Source organism: Myxocyprinus asiaticus, chromosome 32, assembly GCF_019703515.2.
Source record: "Myxocyprinus asiaticus isolate MX2 ecotype Aquarium Trade chromosome 32, UBuf_Myxa_2, whole genome shotgun sequence".
In the NCBI taxonomy this organism is placed as follows: domain Eukaryota; kingdom Metazoa; phylum Chordata; class Actinopteri; order Cypriniformes; family Catostomidae; genus Myxocyprinus; species Myxocyprinus asiaticus.
In genome coordinates, this window is record NC_059375.1 from 39,192,356 (window position 1) to 39,211,557 (window position 19,202).

At 37.1% G+C, this 19,202-nt stretch overlaps 1 protein-coding gene across 1 annotated transcript in view; it reads left to right on the top strand.

The window, feature by feature from the left end:
* The first annotated feature begins 10,696 nt into the window (after positions 1-10,696).
* LOC127423643 (transcription elongation regulator 1-like protein) overlaps positions 10,697-19,202 on the top strand; it is a 130,925-nt gene continuing 122,419 nt past the window's right edge. Inside the window, exons 1-4 of the mRNA XM_051668145.1 lie at positions 10,697-11,159; positions 11,808-12,132; positions 17,938-18,084; positions 18,726-18,906. Of these exons, the coding sequence (XP_051524105.1) occupies positions 11,866-12,132; positions 17,938-18,084; positions 18,726-18,906 (595 nt within the window). The 5' untranslated portion in view covers positions 10,697-11,159; positions 11,808-11,865. The remainder of the gene's footprint in view (positions 11,160-11,807; positions 12,133-17,937; positions 18,085-18,725; positions 18,907-19,202) is intronic.

Genomic DNA, 19,202 nt, shown 5'->3' on the forward strand with positions numbered 1-19,202 from the left:
CCACTACTCAGGTGCACACATACACACATCCATCTGACACTAGGTGTAATATACCTACCAATGTAAAATAAAATGATGCTTTTCTAAGGTTATAACAAATATTTACCTGTAGTTTTAATCAGCAAGACCGGAAAGATCATGCTGGTTGACCAGCATTTTCAGCAGATTAAAGGCTTGTATTTCTGGTCCACCAGCTAGACCAGTGCCAAACCATCCAGAAATAGCATGGAAATGAATCTGAATTCAAGCTGAACATTTATAATGGTCATCTGGTCACAGACACACACACACACCTGCACATAGTTGTACATGTGTGTAATTGTTGCCCTCTGACTTTAATAATTACACTGAATCATAATTGTCCCCTCTTTCATTATCGCATGGTCAAAAATACAGCTTTTTTCCCCATTCCCAAAGGATGAATTTAACAAATATGTCTGTTCACATGGCAAAGGTCTCATCTTCCATTCAGAGTCAAGCACCACTCTGAGATGGACTGGCCTTGTAAACAAAATAGATAAGGTAGCAGTGTAGTTACAGACCAGTATACAAGCTAAAGAACCTGCTTTCCCCAAACAGAGTCCAACTGCAATTCGTTCAAAGTGGCAAGGGATGTGGAAAACAGCTGAAGCAGTTATCTGCACAAAACACATTTCCCTATAAATGTCCTCTTTTTATGTTTAATTACCCCAAAAAACAATTCATTCCCCCCACAAAAACAAACACAGTGTTGTAGACATGCTTAGATAAGAATGTCACGAACACCTGCAAAACTCTAAGACGAGATAATGAAACTACTGTAGAATGAAGATTTAAATGTTTTCTTAGAAAAGTCACAATTGTAACAGTTTATACATGACACACATTGTCATGAATAAACACAACTGACAGGTTATCAGAGCCTGCCAGATCCAGCTCCAGTCCAGTTCGATGTCCCACTCCCACCGCTATGTGTCACAGAGCAACGACTACTAACTGCAGCTTGTGCCAACCAGACATCGAGGTGCGATTCCATGATCAATATCTGTTTCACATCAGTTGACTACGATGGATTTCACAGAAGATAAACTGCTGCTATCTCCAGCCGGACAACAAGGGATACTTCACTGGCCACTGCCAGCACCTCGGTCTTAGGATGGACTTCACAGAAAATAAATCACTGCAAGCTTTAGCCATACTGCAAAGCACACCTCACTGAGCACTGCCTGCATCCTATTGAACTTAGGATGGATTACACAGCAAATAACTGCTATCAAGCTCAATCAAATTGAACAGCAAGTAACACTTTGACTACTTCTTGCATAATATTTCTTCAAATGCAATACATAGACAATAAATGACCAAACTAGAGCCTTTATCAGCCAAATAACAAAGGATACTGCATCTATGTGCACATTTGCAATCAATTCGGGAGGGACTTCAAAGACACTTAAAGGGATAGTTCACCCAAAAATGAAAATTCTTTCATCATTTACTCACCCTCATGCCATCTCATATGCCTATGACTTTCTATCTTCTGCTTAACACAAATTAAGGTTTTTAGAAAATATCTCAGCTCTGTAGGTCTTCCCAATACAAGTGAATGGGTACCAAAATTTTGAAGGTCCAAAAAGCATATAAAGGCCGTAGGACTCCAGTGGTCAAATCCATCTCTTCAAAAGCAATCTACATTTTATTCTTTTTTATGATCAATCCCCACCTTCACTTTCAAATTCTTCTTTTGCTTTTGGCAATTCACATTATTTGTGCATATCGCCACCTACTGGGCAAGGAGAAAAAAATATAGTACAAAAAGACTTAAATATTGATTTGACCTTCAAGATTTTGGTATCCATTCACTTCATATTTTTCTAAAAATCTTCATTTGTGCTCAGCAGAAGACAAAGTCATACACATCTGTTATGGCATAAGGGTAAGTAAATGGTGAGAGAATTTACATTTTTGGGTGAACTATTCCTTTAATCATTAATTTACAGTTCAATCAATATCCTTTACTTTCAAACATTGCCCACCAAAATCTACTCAGTTTACTTAATTAATAACTGATTTGTATTACACATAGATAAATAATATTGAGTTTTTGGTACCCTGCCAATGTTGCCTTTGGCTTGCTCACTGGGGGCCTAAAGACAAATAATTTAAGGCATGATTTTCAATCACGTTTTTTATTGAAACTGCTCAACAAGGACTTTAAGACATTACAGACATTACAGCATCATTTTCTGTAAAGATGTTTTGAAAAGATGTATATTGAGAAAAGCGATATACAAATAAAAATTACTTGTCACATTAAAATGGGGACCTTAAACAAGGCTTGGCGAAAAAAGAAATGAAGATTAATGAAATATGAGTGGCATTTAGTGTAAAATGCACACACACAAATGCATTTGGATATGTGTTTGGTTAAGGTGTGTTGTTTTGTGGTGTCAAACAAGTTGTCGTAAGCACAGAGAGTGAGACAGGTAGTGCTCCCTAAAGAAATTACATCCTGTCTGCATTGCGCACCAAGTGGCTGTTCACACACCTGTCCTACACAAAATATGTTTAAAAATTAAAAATAAGTAAAAAAATGTGAAACTCTTTATCAGCTGCTTGCAGTTGCTGTTTGATGGATCTATGTTCAAACAATATATTTCATAGAAATGTTTCAATTTTTCCAAAGATTGCCAAAGTATCATTTGTGGGATTTAACCATACAGGGCCTTAAAATGAAGATACAAAAGGAAAAGTTTGTTCTGAACCAGAATATAAAACAATGTTAAGATATATTTAATACTTCTGGAGTTACAGGCTCTCAAACGAAGACATCTGGTTGAGTTGACACAGAATAACCCTGTACTTGTTGCTCTCCGAGGCTCATACTTTAATAATTATAATCAAAATTTCTCCCTTTTCATCATTGCATGGTTTAAAATTCTGTTTTTCCCCATGACTACTAATGAATGCAAATTCACAAATCAGTTTTTCCACATGGCAAAGGTCTCACAACATATTTTAAAATGTTATTTTATCAATTCATTAAATTTTATCAAATAAGATTAAATGTTTTAAAGTGTAACAAAAACAACTAGTACCACAAAACATAATGCTAAAGAATCCATTGCTAATACTTACTGGTGTTTGTTCTGTTGTTTTCCCTCCAAAATGATGTCACTTCCAGGATGATTACGTCATTGAGGAAGTGGGTTTGTTATTTAAAGGAATATTACAAAAAGACGGTGAAAAGTATATGGGAATATCACTGAAATTAGAAAAACCTCTACACTGATTAGCAAGTAAAACAATATTCAAGAATTTTCTAAAACAAGAAAATAACTTGTTATACAATATATTAAGATGCATAATGGAGACATGAAAATATGCTGCATTGTATTGTGAACCCCTAAGCTTCAACACAACACCCATTGCACCCCACATCTTCAGTGTTTCTGTCCTATAAATCAAAGTATCTTGTCAGCACAACCAACACTGTCCTAAACAAGAGAAAATAAATATTAATTTTCAAGTGCTTGTAGCTGTGGTATGAACGAGCATTTTTGGGAATATTCCTCTCCCAGAATCTGGCATGACAACAAACAAGCAGAGCAGAAAGGAAACACCTCTCACAACTTCCCACTGACGTCCACCAGAAGTTTTAGGTTAATCAGAACACACATGTAAATTAGCAGACTCAGAAACAGAATGTACCCCCGGGCAACGGCTCAGGCAATATGAACAACAAATTCTTGACAGCAAATACCTCCCCATCTCCTTCACTTCCAAACATTACTTTCTTAATGCATGTTACTGATCTTATTGTGCATGATTCATTGGTGCACATAATTTCAAATCACAAAATGTTTGTCTTTGTAATCTTTTATCAACATAACTTGCTCAGCATCTGAAACAACTTTTCTTTTAGGCTCACATCACAAATCCCCTTTAACTACATGGCTCCATTTTGGTATGTAACATCCAATTTTCACAATCTGATCAATGCTCAAATTATAAAATCAAGTCCCACCCTAAATTCTTTTCTAATTGAATGTCCTGTTTCACTTGAAAATGAGTCAGATTATGGAAATGAAATGGTTTGCAAATGGCATCCCTTACAAAAATCGAGAGTTCTGGCAAACTTGCTGCAAACTTGCCGCAAATGTCCCATAAATTCGCCACTCTTCATTGTTGTCAAAGGTTTGCTGCAGGTTCACCACTACCGGTGAAGAGCTGCAAACTTCTTGCAAATCTTAATCTTTTTTGAATGTGAAGATATTGAGTGGGAAATTTGTGGCAAGTTTGTCAGAACCCTAGATTTTTTGTAAGGGATTTCATGCAGAGTTTTAAATGGATCTGTCTTTTCTGGTGGACATTTTACTTAAACATACTATAGTTTTCTTCAGTATTAAGGTTCTGATACACACACAGTGAAATTCTTCTTCGTTCAGAGCTTTAAAAAAAGACTGAAACAGCTGAGCAACGATGTACTGTTTGCGAACATTCAGACATCACTCATGACACTGGGGGAGGCATTTAGAGAAGCATTTAAATATGAGACGCATACTGTTTCATCAGCAAACTACAGTAGTTAAAAATTAACCAATGTGACATTATATGTGTAATAATTTATTACATGCCTCATTCTATGAATAGAATCCACATGAGGTCAGTAAATGAATCTGTTTTAACCACTTGATTTACAGTTATATACACGCAGTAGACAGTGTGTAATTTCTCATAATTTGATGATACATTTTTGTGAAAAGAATCCAAGTTAAATCATGAAAAGGGTTTCTTCATTTTTAAGAGAAAGACATTGATACTTTTGCAAAGTTGGGTGTATATAAAAGTGTTGGGGAGATTCAGCAGAAGTCTAAATGGCTTACGGCTGCAGACAAAGACATGAATGAAACAGAAAACAACGTGAACGAGCACTTTTGTAGATTAATCTTAAAAAAAACAAAACAAAAACACATGATATGGTCTTCAAAAATCTCTAAGCGAACAGTTGTACAGATGTAGTTTACACAAGCTCAGCAAGTCTGCACCTCAGTGTGTTTGTGTTGACTGATCTTGACTGATTAAAAAAAATTAACAAAAAAACCAAAACAAATGTTGCCACCAAACTAGGTGAAGCGCCAGGTCACACCCTCCAATTATGTTGACCAGTGGCAGTAAGAAGGGGTTTAACAGCCACTACGAAGTTTACCTTAAGGTTTCGAATCACCACAACAAACTCAAAACACCTTAGTAACATAGCAACATTAGCTCGACCAGTTGTGTGAGTTTGCAGCGAAACAATAATTCAACGTATTATTGGGTAATCAGAAGCATTAGATTTTATGTCCTTTGTCTTGCTTAATTAATGCATTAAACAAGCAACCATTCTCATTAATCACTTCCGCTGTGTATTATCTTAAATCATAAAAGAGCATTTAATTGAGTCCAGGCCAGTCCACAAATACAGTAGCTTGACACTGTAATTAACCTCACCATGTGCTCTCTGTTAGCGTAATCACACGTCCAGCTGTGAGGGGCATTTTACATTCATGTTTCCGCCAAAACAAATAGCCCAAAGCCTTTCAATGTCAAGGCAGTATATTTCAATGCTATTGTGGGCACTTACCAGCCCAACTCCTCTGGGTAAGATGCCTCTTACAATGGATCATGTCTCTTTATAATGTTATTTAAATATAAATGAACACCCATGCTGCCAAGCAGCACCAATTTGGTTTATCAGTCTTTGCTGTTGCTCAGGTAACCAAGGTAATGATTGTGGCACCAGAATTCTGAATATTTTTGTAATGCACTAAAGATGAATTCTGACATGCTTTCCGTATGCTCGCATAATCTAAAAGTAAGACTGGCCTGGGGCATTACACTCACTGTATGATTGAGGTTAAGGCTTTAACCAATCAGAAATGCTTGGAAAATTCCATTTCTGCATCCAGATTTCCCCTTCAGAGAAATAGCGGTGGCGGATCCAAACAACTCCTACGGCAGACCCCAAAACTGGAATATCACAACAGAACAGCCTCAGCTGAATAATCTCAGCTGCCACAGTGCTGGCAAGGCCATATTCTGTGCCACGGACAGCCTTGGGTATTCAGCTTCTTTCCCCAACCAATCCAAGAGGATAAGTGAACAGGGCTAATTAAAACCGTGGATCCATTTTTAAAAAGGACACAAGACAGAGCACAGAAAAAGCCTCGGGTGTGAGACCAAGACCAATCACTGTGAAAATCAAGATTTTTGTTGGAGAAAATTAAAAAGTTATTTTGGCCTACTGGTTCCCTCAATTTCTAGTGCAATAGTTGAGTTCTCTGACTTTCGAAGAGCTCTGAAGAACATTTATCAACCTACCCTGATTATAAATCAATTTGGACCATCTTCTATCACAATAAATGATAAATAATTTAGAACAAACCCAATAAAGAACTGGTTAATCAACAGAGAACACAGAAACACTGTTTATGAAAAACTGAAAGATATGAGAAAAAGACTTTGTCTACTACACATGTGTTTATGGATTTTCAAATCAATACCTGTGAAATAAGCTTTGTACATTTCAAACAGTCTTAACAACAACTGGTCATGCAACACTGAATTTATGTTTCTCATAATATTCAAAACCCTTTGATTTAAAAACCAATGCTAAAATGCTTGATTTTTGGTGTAGGGGTTTTCCAGAATTTGTAACTCCTCCTAGAGCATCCAAGCTACATACATCAAACTTGGCAAACACCTTCAGACTGTTCTGAATGTGTGTGCTATGACTTTCTAACTGATTGTACTAATGGATTTCCCATAACAGATGATAAAATATAAAAAAAACTAAATCCCATAGATTTATATTGACGGAAAGTTCAAATGAGCCTGGGAATGTTCATGATTTCAAACTCCAACTGTCAAATCAGTCAAAAGTAAACACAAACAAGTATTTATATTGTGTCAAATTCATTTTAGCTAAATAGTCTCTGACTGTGCTCACGCAGTGTCAGAATTACTGTAATTACGAGATGATAACTCGAAGATTCTACTCATGTCCTTGGACTCGGAAATTATTATTTTCTATGGCAACACTCATAATGTCCAAACAGATTCCATGTATGGCTTTGTTGTTGATTAAAGTGAAATATTTTATCACTACATTAATGCATTAATTCACCTCTATACTGTATGTTCTTGCAAAATGTTTAAGAACGAAGACAGTGCTCCAGGTAGCAGTGGCTATAATAAAATTTTATATCAAACAAAAATACACTTACTGAGCACTTTTTTAGGAACACTATAGTCCTAAAGTGTTGTTGTAGCCCATCCGCCTCAAGGTTCGACGTGTTGTGCATTCTGAGATGCTATTCTGTTCTCTACAATTGTACAGTTATCAGAGTTACCGTAGCCTTTGTGTCAGCTCGAACCAGTCTGGCCATTCTCTGTTGACCTCTCTCATCAACAAGGCATTTCTGTCTGCAAAACTGCTGCTTACTGGATGTTTTTTGTAGTAATCTTTAGAGACTTTTGTGTTTGAAAATCCCAGCAGATCAGCAGTTACAGAAATACTCAAACCAGCCAGTCTGGCACCAACAATCATGCCACGGTCAGAATCACTGAGATCACTTTCTTTCCTCATTCTGATGGTTGATGTGAATATTAACTGAAGCTCCTGACGTGTATCTCCATGATTTTATGCATTGCACTGTTGCCACACGATTGGCTGATTAGATAATCACATGAATAAGTTGGTGTACAGGTGTTCCTAATAAAGTGCTCAGTGAGTGTATATGTAAACTATATGACAAACAAGACAGAGCTTTCATAAAGTTCCGAGTTTGCAACTTGTAATTACGAGTTCTGTGAAGACGTGAACAGTATTTCCAAGTTGGACTCTCGTAATTACGGTAATTCCAACATGACATGACACGAAAGAAAAAACACTGTAAATGGTAACATAAGTGGATCTGACAACCCCGTCTGAGCTCTTATGGTTTGGATTCTGGTTGGGGATTCTTGAAATGAGCAAAGATGCACGTTTAGTGAAATATCAGTCCAGTGGTTTAGGCCTGGTGACCAGAAGGCCGATAGATAGATAGATAGATAGATAGATAGATAGATAGATAGACAGACAGACAGACAGACAGACAGACAGACAGACAGAAAGACAGACAGACCGACCGACCGACCGACCGACCGACCACTGGACTGATATTTCACTAAACATGCATCTTTGCTCATCTCAAGACTCCACAACCAGAATCCAAACCATAAGAGCTCAGACGGGGTTGTCAAATCCACTTATGTTACCATTTACAGTGTTTTCTCTTTCATTTCAGGATATTCATAGAAGTAGTCAGGGTTGATCCACTTGGAAGCAGGTGGTCAGTTTTGGATTGACTTTGGATAACCTCAGTTTCCTTCAAACATACTGCCTGGAAGTATATATATATATATATATATATATACACTATATTGCCAAAAGTATTCGATTACCCATCCAAATAATTGAATTCAGGTGTTCCAATCACTTCCATGGCCACAGGTGTATAAAATGAAGCACCTAGGCATGCAGACTGCTTCTACAAACATTTGTGAAAGAATGGGCTGCTCTCAGGAGCTCAGTGAATTCCAGCGTGGTACTGTGATAGGATGCCACCTGTGCAACAAGTCCAGTCGTGAAATTTCCTCGCTACTAAATATTCCACAGTCAACTGTCAGTGGTATTATAACAAAGTGGAAGCGATTGGGAATGACAGCAACTCAGCCACGAAGTGGTAGGCCACGTAAAATGACAGAGCGGGGTCAGCGGATGCTGAGGCGCATAGTGCGCAGAGGTCGCCAACTTTCTGCAGAGTCAATCGCTGCAAACCTCCAAAGTTCATGTGGCCTTCAGATTAGCTCAAGAACAGTGTGTAGAGAGCTTCATGGAATGGGTTTCCATGGCCGAGCAGCTGCATCCAAGCCATACATCACCAAGTGCAATGCAAAGCGTCAGATGCAGTGGTGTAAAGCACGCCGCCACTGGACTCTAGAGCAGTGGAGACACGTTCTCTGGAGTGATGAATCACGCTTCTCCATCTGGCTATCTGATGGACGAGTCTGGGTTTGGCGGTTGCCAGGAGAACGGTACTTGTCTGACTGCATTGTGCCAACTGTGAAGTTTGGTGGAGGGGGGATTATGGTGTGGGGTTGTTTTTCAGGAGCTGGGCTTGGCCCCTTAGTTCCAGTGAAAGGAACTCTGAATGCTTCAGCATACCAAGAGATTTTGGACAATTCCATGCTCCCAACTTTGTGGGAACAGTTTGGGGATGGCCCCTTCCTGTTCCAACATGACTGCGCACCAGTGCACAAAGCAAGGTCCATAAAGACATGGATGAGCGAGTTTGGTGTGGAAGAACTTGACTGGCCTGCACAGAGTCCTGACCTCAACCCGATAGAGCACCTTTGGGATGAATTAGAGCGAAGACTGCGAGCCAGACCTTCTCGTCCAACATCAGTGTCCGACCTCACAAATGCGCTTCTGGAAGAATGGTCAAAGATTCCCATAAACACACTCCTAAACCTTGTGGAAAGCCTTCCCAGAAGAGTTGAAGCTCTTATAGCTGCAAAGGGTGAGCCGATGTCATATTAAACCCTATGGATTAAGAATGGGATGTCACTTAAGTTCATATGCATCTAAAGGCAGATGAGCGAATACTTTTGGCAATATAGTGTATATATATATATATATATATATATATATATATATATATATATATATATATATATATATATATATATAATAAAAAAATATGATTTGATCTTCAGCATTACCACCAGAGGTTTGAGAAAAGCCGATTTAATGACAGTCGATTAACTCTTATGTTCTGTTGAGATTGAGTTTACTGTTTTTAATATTTTTATTTGGGGTCCCAGAAACACAAATTATGTATATGTAAAAATAATAATAGTAATTTGAAATACCTCTTATTTACCCTTCAAATTCTTTAATGTGTTCCTCTAACCTAATCAAAACCCAGAAAACAGATATTACTGAATCTTAAACCTTCTGTTTTATCAAAAAGTAGGCATGCATATCTTCAGAAATGTAACTGTTATCCAATATGGTAATGTTGTTTGCGTTTGGGCAAATTTGACCCCAACAAAACACACTGAAGAAAAATACAAACTAAAAATCTGTCAGGAGTGTATACTGCAGTACTGTTTACATCAATTAGAGAAGTTTAGTATGTAAAAAAAAAAAAAAATTGCATTGCATTGCATTTATTAAAGTTTTAGGCTCTCTGAGATTCCACATGTACCATTTTTCATTCAGGATATTTGAAGCATGTTATAACACTGCAATATTATTTATAATCAGTTTTCTTTAGATTACACAAAGTCCTAGTATCAACCTCATGCTTACATTTTAAGTATGTTTTTAAGCTATTTAAACTGCCTCTGGCTCTCTGAGACCACAAACAGGACATGAGGGATAAAATAAACTCCCATACATGTTTCAAACTCAGTTTCCATAAAGGTAAATTATTTCGCTGTTAAAAAATGAAAAAGGATGACACACAACAGGGCCATAATGTAATTATCTCATTAGATCATATGAGTGAGAGTTGTGCGTCTTTGCGCGCCATGACGCACTGAGGTGGGCTGCGCATAGCGGCATCAGATCCGTTTACAATAGCAAATGCACCCAGTCTGGACTGACATGACTGAGCCAGAACAATCTTATCTATTCTTCTGCGATGATTCTTCACGTATAGGCACAAGTGTCCAAAAAGCACGAGAAATGAGCGGATTATAATGCGATGAGTGGTGATTTTGAGATGCTCTAGGAGGGGCGTTACACCACTGCGGGGAGACTGAAGGATCGTCGCCTTGACACCGAACAGATTTACCCGAAATTCCCATGGAGCTTTTGTGAGAGAGATGGAGAACCCGCCAGTGTGATATCGCGCACTTGGGAAGTGCGATTCACGGTGCGTGAACGGAACGCACACACGGAGTTCTGCGTATTCTCCGCGCTTTGGGACACCTCGGACACATTTTTACTGGATATTCTCCAAAATCTTCATCTGCAGCAGTACTTTTATTTTTAATCATCTATTTATGTTGCACTATTGATTTACTTCCAACAAAACACCATATGAACACCAAATTATGATAAACTAACGGGATTTTGGAACACCTTTTAGGTGAGTTTGAATGTCATTTTCAGTATGCTTTAAACAACGGCTAAACTAACTTTAATTTAAGTTATACAGCTCTCTTGGTGCCTTACTTCCACCTGCGTAATTTCATGCAGCCCATGTAGGTGCTGCAGAATTTAGGAGGGGATTTTTTTTATTTTATTTTTTTTTTTTTTGTGTATTTTTTATCTAAATCTGATTTCTCATAAAACCTCAATTTTATGAGATTGATCTATTTAGCTCAATATTACTAATCCCAAATGCAAACAATTTTAGGCTAATATAACACTCCTTATGAAGTTATGAAGATATTGAAGTTCTATCCATGCTGCTTATTTGATGTGCTAAAAATACTCAGCAATTAAGGAGCTATTTACTGCCTGATCTAACCCGTAAAATTAGTTTTGTTGGTGTAACCTGATGTATCCAGGTTGACTCAGTGTTGTCTAATCATATTTTTGTCTTGAATCAAACCACATTAGATGTTACCTCATGAAAATTTTAAGGTTAACATTTTATTTTCCTTCGGTGATGCAACTTTAAGGGACTTTGGCACGGTCCGGTATGAGGAAACATTTTGTTGTGCCAGATGTGCGGAATTAATCTGACACCCTGGGTTGCGGATAAATGTGCGACATCTATCTGCTTTTCCAGTGTCCACTCCACGGACAGCTTCCACAGTCTTCATCCATCCGAATAAGATGCAGCAGCGATGATCCCGGTCCAGCGCGTCAAATCTCAGCCTCAGCTGTGGCACATCAGCGCAGAAGCTCCTCCGTGGCTTTGGATGATCCCGTCCACCTCGGGACTGTGCCGCGTTGCTTCTGCGCCTCCGGTGCTCATCTCCTCTCGCCCTCCTCCGGTGATTCAAGCGGTCTCGGGATGGCATATGTCTTGCGATCCGTTTCTGCCTGTAATGCGCGCGGCTGTTGCTGCGGAACCCGCGAGCATCAGTCAGTTCAGTCTGCCTAGTGTTCAGGTATCAGGACATCTTATACTTTCTCATGTTAAAGCAATAACAAAGCCATTCTTCATGCACTGAATATTTATATTGTTTAAAACAGCAATTTTCTACATTGATGCATGAATAAATGCCTGATCCAGTTTTAAAATATTATTTTACACATTATGGCAAAAGCTGAGTTTAAATACAGAAGATGATAGGTTTTAAATAGACAATTCTTAGTTCTTCCTTAGTAGACCTTAGAGAGCCTTTCCTTGCAACTGCTGCCTTTTGCTTGTTCATTGGGGCATTAAGACTGCTTTGTGAAAAGCACTGTACAAATACATTGAATTTAAAAATTTAAAATAGATAACCACATAAGCAACAATAATAAATAATATTGTAATTAAATATTGTAATACAGATAGTCACAGTGCTGGGTAGATTTTACCTCTGAAATGTAATCTGTAATACTATTTACAAATTACAACATTTTTAGATTACACTTTTTATGCAATCTAATATGAATACTTACTGCATTATTTAATGAAAATAACATTTTATGTGTAGCCTATTAGCTATCAATTTACATTCCTTTCATCCTTTCATTAAAGGGATAGTTCATCCCAAACTGAAAATTCTCTCATCTTTAACTCACCTTTATGCTGTCCCAAACTCATTTGACTTTTTTTCTTCTGCGGAACACAAATATATTTTGAAGAATGCATGATGTGTTTTTGTCTTTACAATGTAAGTCCATGGGGTTCAAAACTTTCAAGCTCCAAAAAGGACATAAAGGCAGCATAAAACTCAAGTGGTTTTATCCATGTCTTCTGAAGCGATATGATCACTTTGGGTCAGAAACAGATCAAAATGTGAGTCCTTATTCATTTTAAATCTTCCGGCCTGACATCTGGCCCAACTGGAACACAATCTGCAGGCTTCAAGATGATGCTTCTTTGAGGCTACACGTGGTTTCCAAGTACTCAATCCTGATATCATTATACCAACCTGGTCTTATAGCAAAAACGTGACTATTATAAAATCTTTGCAAAATGATTTTTATGTGCCTCATTCTACATATCGCTGCAGATTTCTGGTGAAATAAACATCAGAAGCACTACAACAACAATTAATTTTATTCACTTTTGCACAAATCACAAGTAATACGACAGACTGACACTTTATAAAATTGTTACATCAAAACACATTTACTATTAAACATGATTTGAAAGACATTACATTTTAATGCTTGCATTACATTTACATTTATGAATTTGGTAGACGCTTTAATCCAAAGCAACGTACAGTGCACTTATTACAGAGACAATCCCCCCGGAGCAACCTGGAGTTTCAACCTGGCATCATATAACCAACTGCATATACAAGCTTATTCAAGCATGACTGAATTTTGCAGTGGTGCAACTTATAGAGTGTGTCTGGTTTGGGTACAGCGCTCTGTGATGTGTCAAGCATGTGGAAGTGTGTAAAGGAGATTTATAGTGAATAATGACTTACATTTTAGTCTGTTTCTCACCTAAAGCTATCGTATCGCTTCAGAAGACATGGAATAAACCACTCGAGTTTCATGGATTACTTTCATACTTTCTGTACGTACATTTTTGAGCTTGCAAGTTTTGGACTCCATTAATGTACATTGTAAGGACAGAAACACCTCATACATTCTTTAAAATATCTTTGGTTGTGTCCTGCAGAAGAAAGAAAGTCATACGAGCTTGAGATGGCATGAGGGTAAGAAAATTATGAGATATTTGTATTGTTATTTTAGGGCGAACTGTTCCTTTTAAGATTAGTGAATTAGTCCCTGAGTCTTTTACCATGTCCATTTATTTATATCTGATGTCTGTAAAAGTAAAAAGTGAGCTGTTTACGCAGCTTTGATCCAATACATGGTACTTTTGGACTGTAATGTTTTGAGTTAGTACAAACTTGCAGTTAGTACATTCCTCATGATATGACCCCCTTTAAGGTGTCACCCAAAACACTGAATGCAATAAAACCCTCATTGGTCTCATTGGTGCTTTTTAGAGTATTAGGCCCTGATCTAGTGGTTAATGGAATAGTTCATGCCAAAATTAATTCTGTCATCATTTACTCAGCCTCATGAAGTTCCAAACCCATATGACTTACTTTACTCTGTGGAACACAAAAGGAGATGCTAAGCAGAATCACCATTCACTTTCATTGTATAAAAAGAAAAGAAGTGAATGGTGACTGAGGCTGTCAGGGTAAACTATCCCTTTAAGATAATCAAAATTCTGAGCATGTACTCCTTATCCCTTCAGTTCCACAGTTTCACAACTAGAGGCGCTGCATTTAGAATTTTGCATCCTCCTCAGGAACTGAAACTCATCGTGACATTTAATCTGTGAGCCAAGCAGAGGCATGATCACGACTGTTCCACATCCACAATGATGTAGACTTTGTGCTCTTCACATCATTAAAGTGCCGTTCAGAGGAAGCAGCCAGCGTGAACTTAGTAGTACTGTGCTGGACCCAGAGAGAGAGAGAGAGAGAGAGAGAGAGAGAGAGAAATAAAAGAAACAAAAGTCAAGCTTTTGATTGACTGCCACCGCAGAGTGGCATAGGGGTAGGTCAGAGCGTGTTAGAATAGGATATTACTCTCAACACGGTAGAAACATACAGCACAATCTACAAAGAGCTAACCCAGATTTAAAGTCAACATGAAACTGCAAACAATTTTAGGTCTAAAATACCTGGAAAGCACAATCTGTTAGCATTCCCATTCATCTCAATAGCACACTTGATTTTATCCATCAGGGATCGATTAAAAGGCCTTGGTGATGTCAGCAGAAAAGGTGGAGCAAGCTATTGCATGTTGGCCAAAGACTGCATAGACAGTCTTTGTTTTTCTTTCGAACGACATGACTTTATTAATCATTCATAAAAAGAAAAGGAAAGGGTATTAAGGTCAATTTTTATTGTTGACTTTTACATGATTATGTGCTTGGAGAGTTGTTTATACTGAGTTCAAGGGACAGTATCCAACAATGAAGATAATTTTGAATATTTGGATTTATATAACTTCCTTTTTATATTCTTAAAAATGAAGTTGCCAGTTAGAGCCAAAACAGTTTTTTAAGTTGCAAAAAGAACCTTTTCTTTTCTAGTTCTGTAAAACAAACAAAACAAAACAAAACAAAAAAAAACATCTATTTAGTTGTGCTTCAAAGAATCCAGAAACAAATATGATGATCTAAAAAATCTCTTAATAATGCTAAAGCCAACTATCCATTTTTTTTTTTCCTGAATGCGGAAGTGTTCCACAATTCATAGCATAAGCCTTTTTTTGTTTTCTGGTTTCCAGTATTTGGCATATGTTTTTAGCTGATAATGTGATGTTTATCTTATTAAATTTGTACAATTATAAAAACATGTGGCTCCATAGTGGCAATACTTTACAAAGTCGTAAAGACCATTTTTTGGCAGTGCCTCACCCGAGTGGGTAGATGACATAAAGCAATGGCCCGAGGTTAGTTATGTTGATATCATTTGAGTTGTTATGACAGTCAACAACTGCCAACAAGTTGAGCCTGAACTCATTTTTAAACCAACTAACACTTAGAATGCTCATTGTTCACTGTCTGAATTGCTTGTTTCAGAAGTTTTTACATTGCTTCTTGTGGAGATCGGAACCAGAAAACAGTCTAGCTGAGATCAGAATCATTATGGCGCTGCCCAGCTGTTGTCAGGAAAAAAGCGATTCAGCGACAGATCCTTATTAAAGGAATAGTTCACCCAAAAATGAAAATTCTAATTAATTTTCATTTTTTTGGGGGAACTATCCCTTTAAGGTTCTGAAAAGAACCATCAAAAACCTTCAGTTTTCAAAAGTGTGCATTTGAGTGTCAATCAGATTAAGTTCGGCATTGTGGCATCATTTTCACAAAAAACAAATCATCCCTTCATTGAGTAGTCAACACCATTTTTTCCAGTTTACATTTTTCACCAACTGATGAGTGCAGAGTAACAAATATAAATCAATTTCCAAATCTACCCACAACAGATGACCTGATAACAAGAGGTGTAGAGGTTTCTGTAGTTATTGATTGGAAACACAAAAAGTCCACTGATATGGTGCTGAGTGTGGTCGTCAATTAAGACATTGTAATTAAACCTTCACTGTTCCAAAAAGTCTACTGCTGTCAATGAGAACACATGCAGTTGCCATGCTAAATGAGAGTTAAATTAAATTCTGGTTAATGATCTATCGAGATTTAAATCAACAAAACCTACCTCCGTACCCTAAAACGAAATTTGACCAAAAGTGTCATAAAAAGCAAATGTGAGATAAAAAGCACAATTGCTGAAGCAACCACATCATTTTGTAGTGCTTCTATGACAATTTCAGCTCACATGTCAACTCAAGTGTTCTGCTGGACTCGTACTATGGTCCTTTGCATCGCAAGTGCAATACACTGTCAGTTGAGCTACCATGCAACTTCATCATATTTGAAAAATCTTGTAAATGTAGCCAGTTATGTAATGCAAACATTTTGCCTTAGAAGTCATGCACTATAGTAAAAGTGTTTAGATGGCATAAAATAGTATTCTTTGAGGAACAGAGTGATAAATAAGTGTTTATTAATAGATAATCAGCTGTTTTACCTCAGGATTTGCATGAAAGTAAATAAACATCATTGTTGTTGTAGAGCCTCTAGTGTTTATTTCACCAGGAAACTGGCACGATAGGTACACTAAGCCACATAAAACTAATTTTGCAGAAATATAGTTATAGTAACTTGATTCTATGAGACCAGGTTTTTTTTTTATTGTATCAAGATTGAAAAAAATAAAACATTTAGTTTTATTGGATATTGATTTTTTTATTGATCAAATTGGATAATCTGAGAGTGAAGAAACAATAACAATAACAATAATACATTTTTTTATTTCATTTTTTTTTTTTTTTATTAAAAAGTGACGAGGGAGCCTTTTGGGGTAAAAGGCTCAAGTTATAGTGATATTGTGTAAATATAAGGACAATAGTTATAGGGCAAAATTTGTCAACTTACAAATACTTTTAAAACAGCAAGATGTTTTTTGAGTAACAAATTATGATAATGCTTATTCAAAATAACTACTTTAGGGTTAACCATTTTCTGTTCATTTCAATCACATTTGGCATTTCATAACATCTCAAGAATTCTATAAACAAATGAATAGTGATAGTGATTGGATCAGTCAAGGTGAGCCCATTTTGAACATTTTTCAGAACAAATCTATTCAGCCCACTTACGAAAAACAACGTGTTTTATAGGGGCCTTTAGCCACTGCAACTGGGGTTCTTTTTCCTCAAATACTGTCCTTTCACTTATTGAACAGTTATTCATTTTTATTATTTTTATTTTTATTTTATTTTTTATTTAATCACCTTGAATAAAACTTAAATGACAAAAAAATAAAAAATAAAAAAATAAAAAAAACGTATTTGTTCTCAATAATAAATGTGACAAGTGTAGGGATTCTAATTATCCTCATAAATTTGCAACATTTGAAAAATGATTAAACATTAGATCAAATTACCTCAAAATCAAACTTTAGACATTGCACACAATGGGAGGGAATTTAATGGTAAAGATCTTCACAAAATTCCATGAATTATCCAAAATCCCTAGGGTAACACATGAAAAGAAACATTCTCTTTGCCAAAATGATTTCCTAACACCTATATTCCACCAATGACTTCTTAATTCAGTTATTCATTTCCTCCTGTATAGACTTACTTATAAGGTTAGAGGGTGGATCCAAACAGATCATTGTGGTCAAATTTGTACCTCTGCTTTATTTCGGTGCCAGTGGGAGTTGCCGTCCAGGCCTCATATGATGGGTTTCCAGCCCTCTGCAAGTGTGGACCTGCTACCAGTGTTCCCTCATGTATACCGGACAGTACTGCCTCCACACTATGGCAAGGGCTGGGTGGAAAAACGTGTGCCAGATTACAAGGTAAAATCAACATTAAACTGTTGCCTTCAGATGAGCAATATCAGACTATAAGGGAGACTGGGGATAGTTGTCACACTTTTAACTCCAGTAAATATTTCTCAGGGTAGGTTTATTTTTGAAAGTCATTTTCTGTATTGAAACATCTATACAAGTCTTGGCTACAAAAAAGCGATTGTGCATTTCCACCATTATTGTCCAGGAAACAATATACAGTTCTTTGAAATACATGTCAACCTTTTGTGATAACTTGCCCTAATAAGGGTACGTTGTCACAGTAGAACCTGCCATTTTTATAACATATTAAACACGTGTGAAAACTTGCCCCAACAAAATATCACAATTTACCCTGACCTTACTTCTATGGGAAAACACATTAAACAACTGCCTCCACTACAGTATATACGGTTTTGTTAGCACTGAGTTAAAGGCAATATATTTTTAACCAATTAACTAATGTTTGTAAAAGCATTCATGCCAAACGTTAACCTCATATACATTGCAAATTTAGTTCTGGTGTATATTTAATTTGATTTGGAGCACAGAACATACCACTAGCTCAGGGGCATGAACTGTTTTCTGGGAATTTTTGAGCTTGTCGCTGTTCTCTAACTGCACAGGAATTTCTGTTTTCTCATTCCCAGCTTTATCTAAACAACGCTTTAGCCCTTGAGACCACCTGGATCAGTCCAGAGGAAATGGGAATTTTCCAACGTCAAGAAAAGCCACTGCTGAGGACAAATCAAACAGCATTGAGCATATGTAGGCCAGCTGCAGCCTCCAGGAATATCCACACACTGCTTTTGACACCCAGGCGAATTTCAGGTAGGAGGAAGAATTTATGATCCCAGCAGCTATTTTCCTAGCCTTGTCCATTTCGAGTTTTTTTTTTTTTTTTTTTAATCTCTCTGTTTTCTATTTTCTCCCTAGTTTTAAACAGCTTTTTCCTTTGTGACTTTAATCTTCTTATCTAAATTAATGTAACAACATCAGAGGATTGTCAGCTGAGATTTTGCGTTCCTCATAAAAACCGAAACGAGGCTGTCACTCATCTGTTTGTGTGTGGGAGCGGAGGCGGTCTGATTTGTGCGAATGAAATGAAGCTGAAATCACTTAAAGTT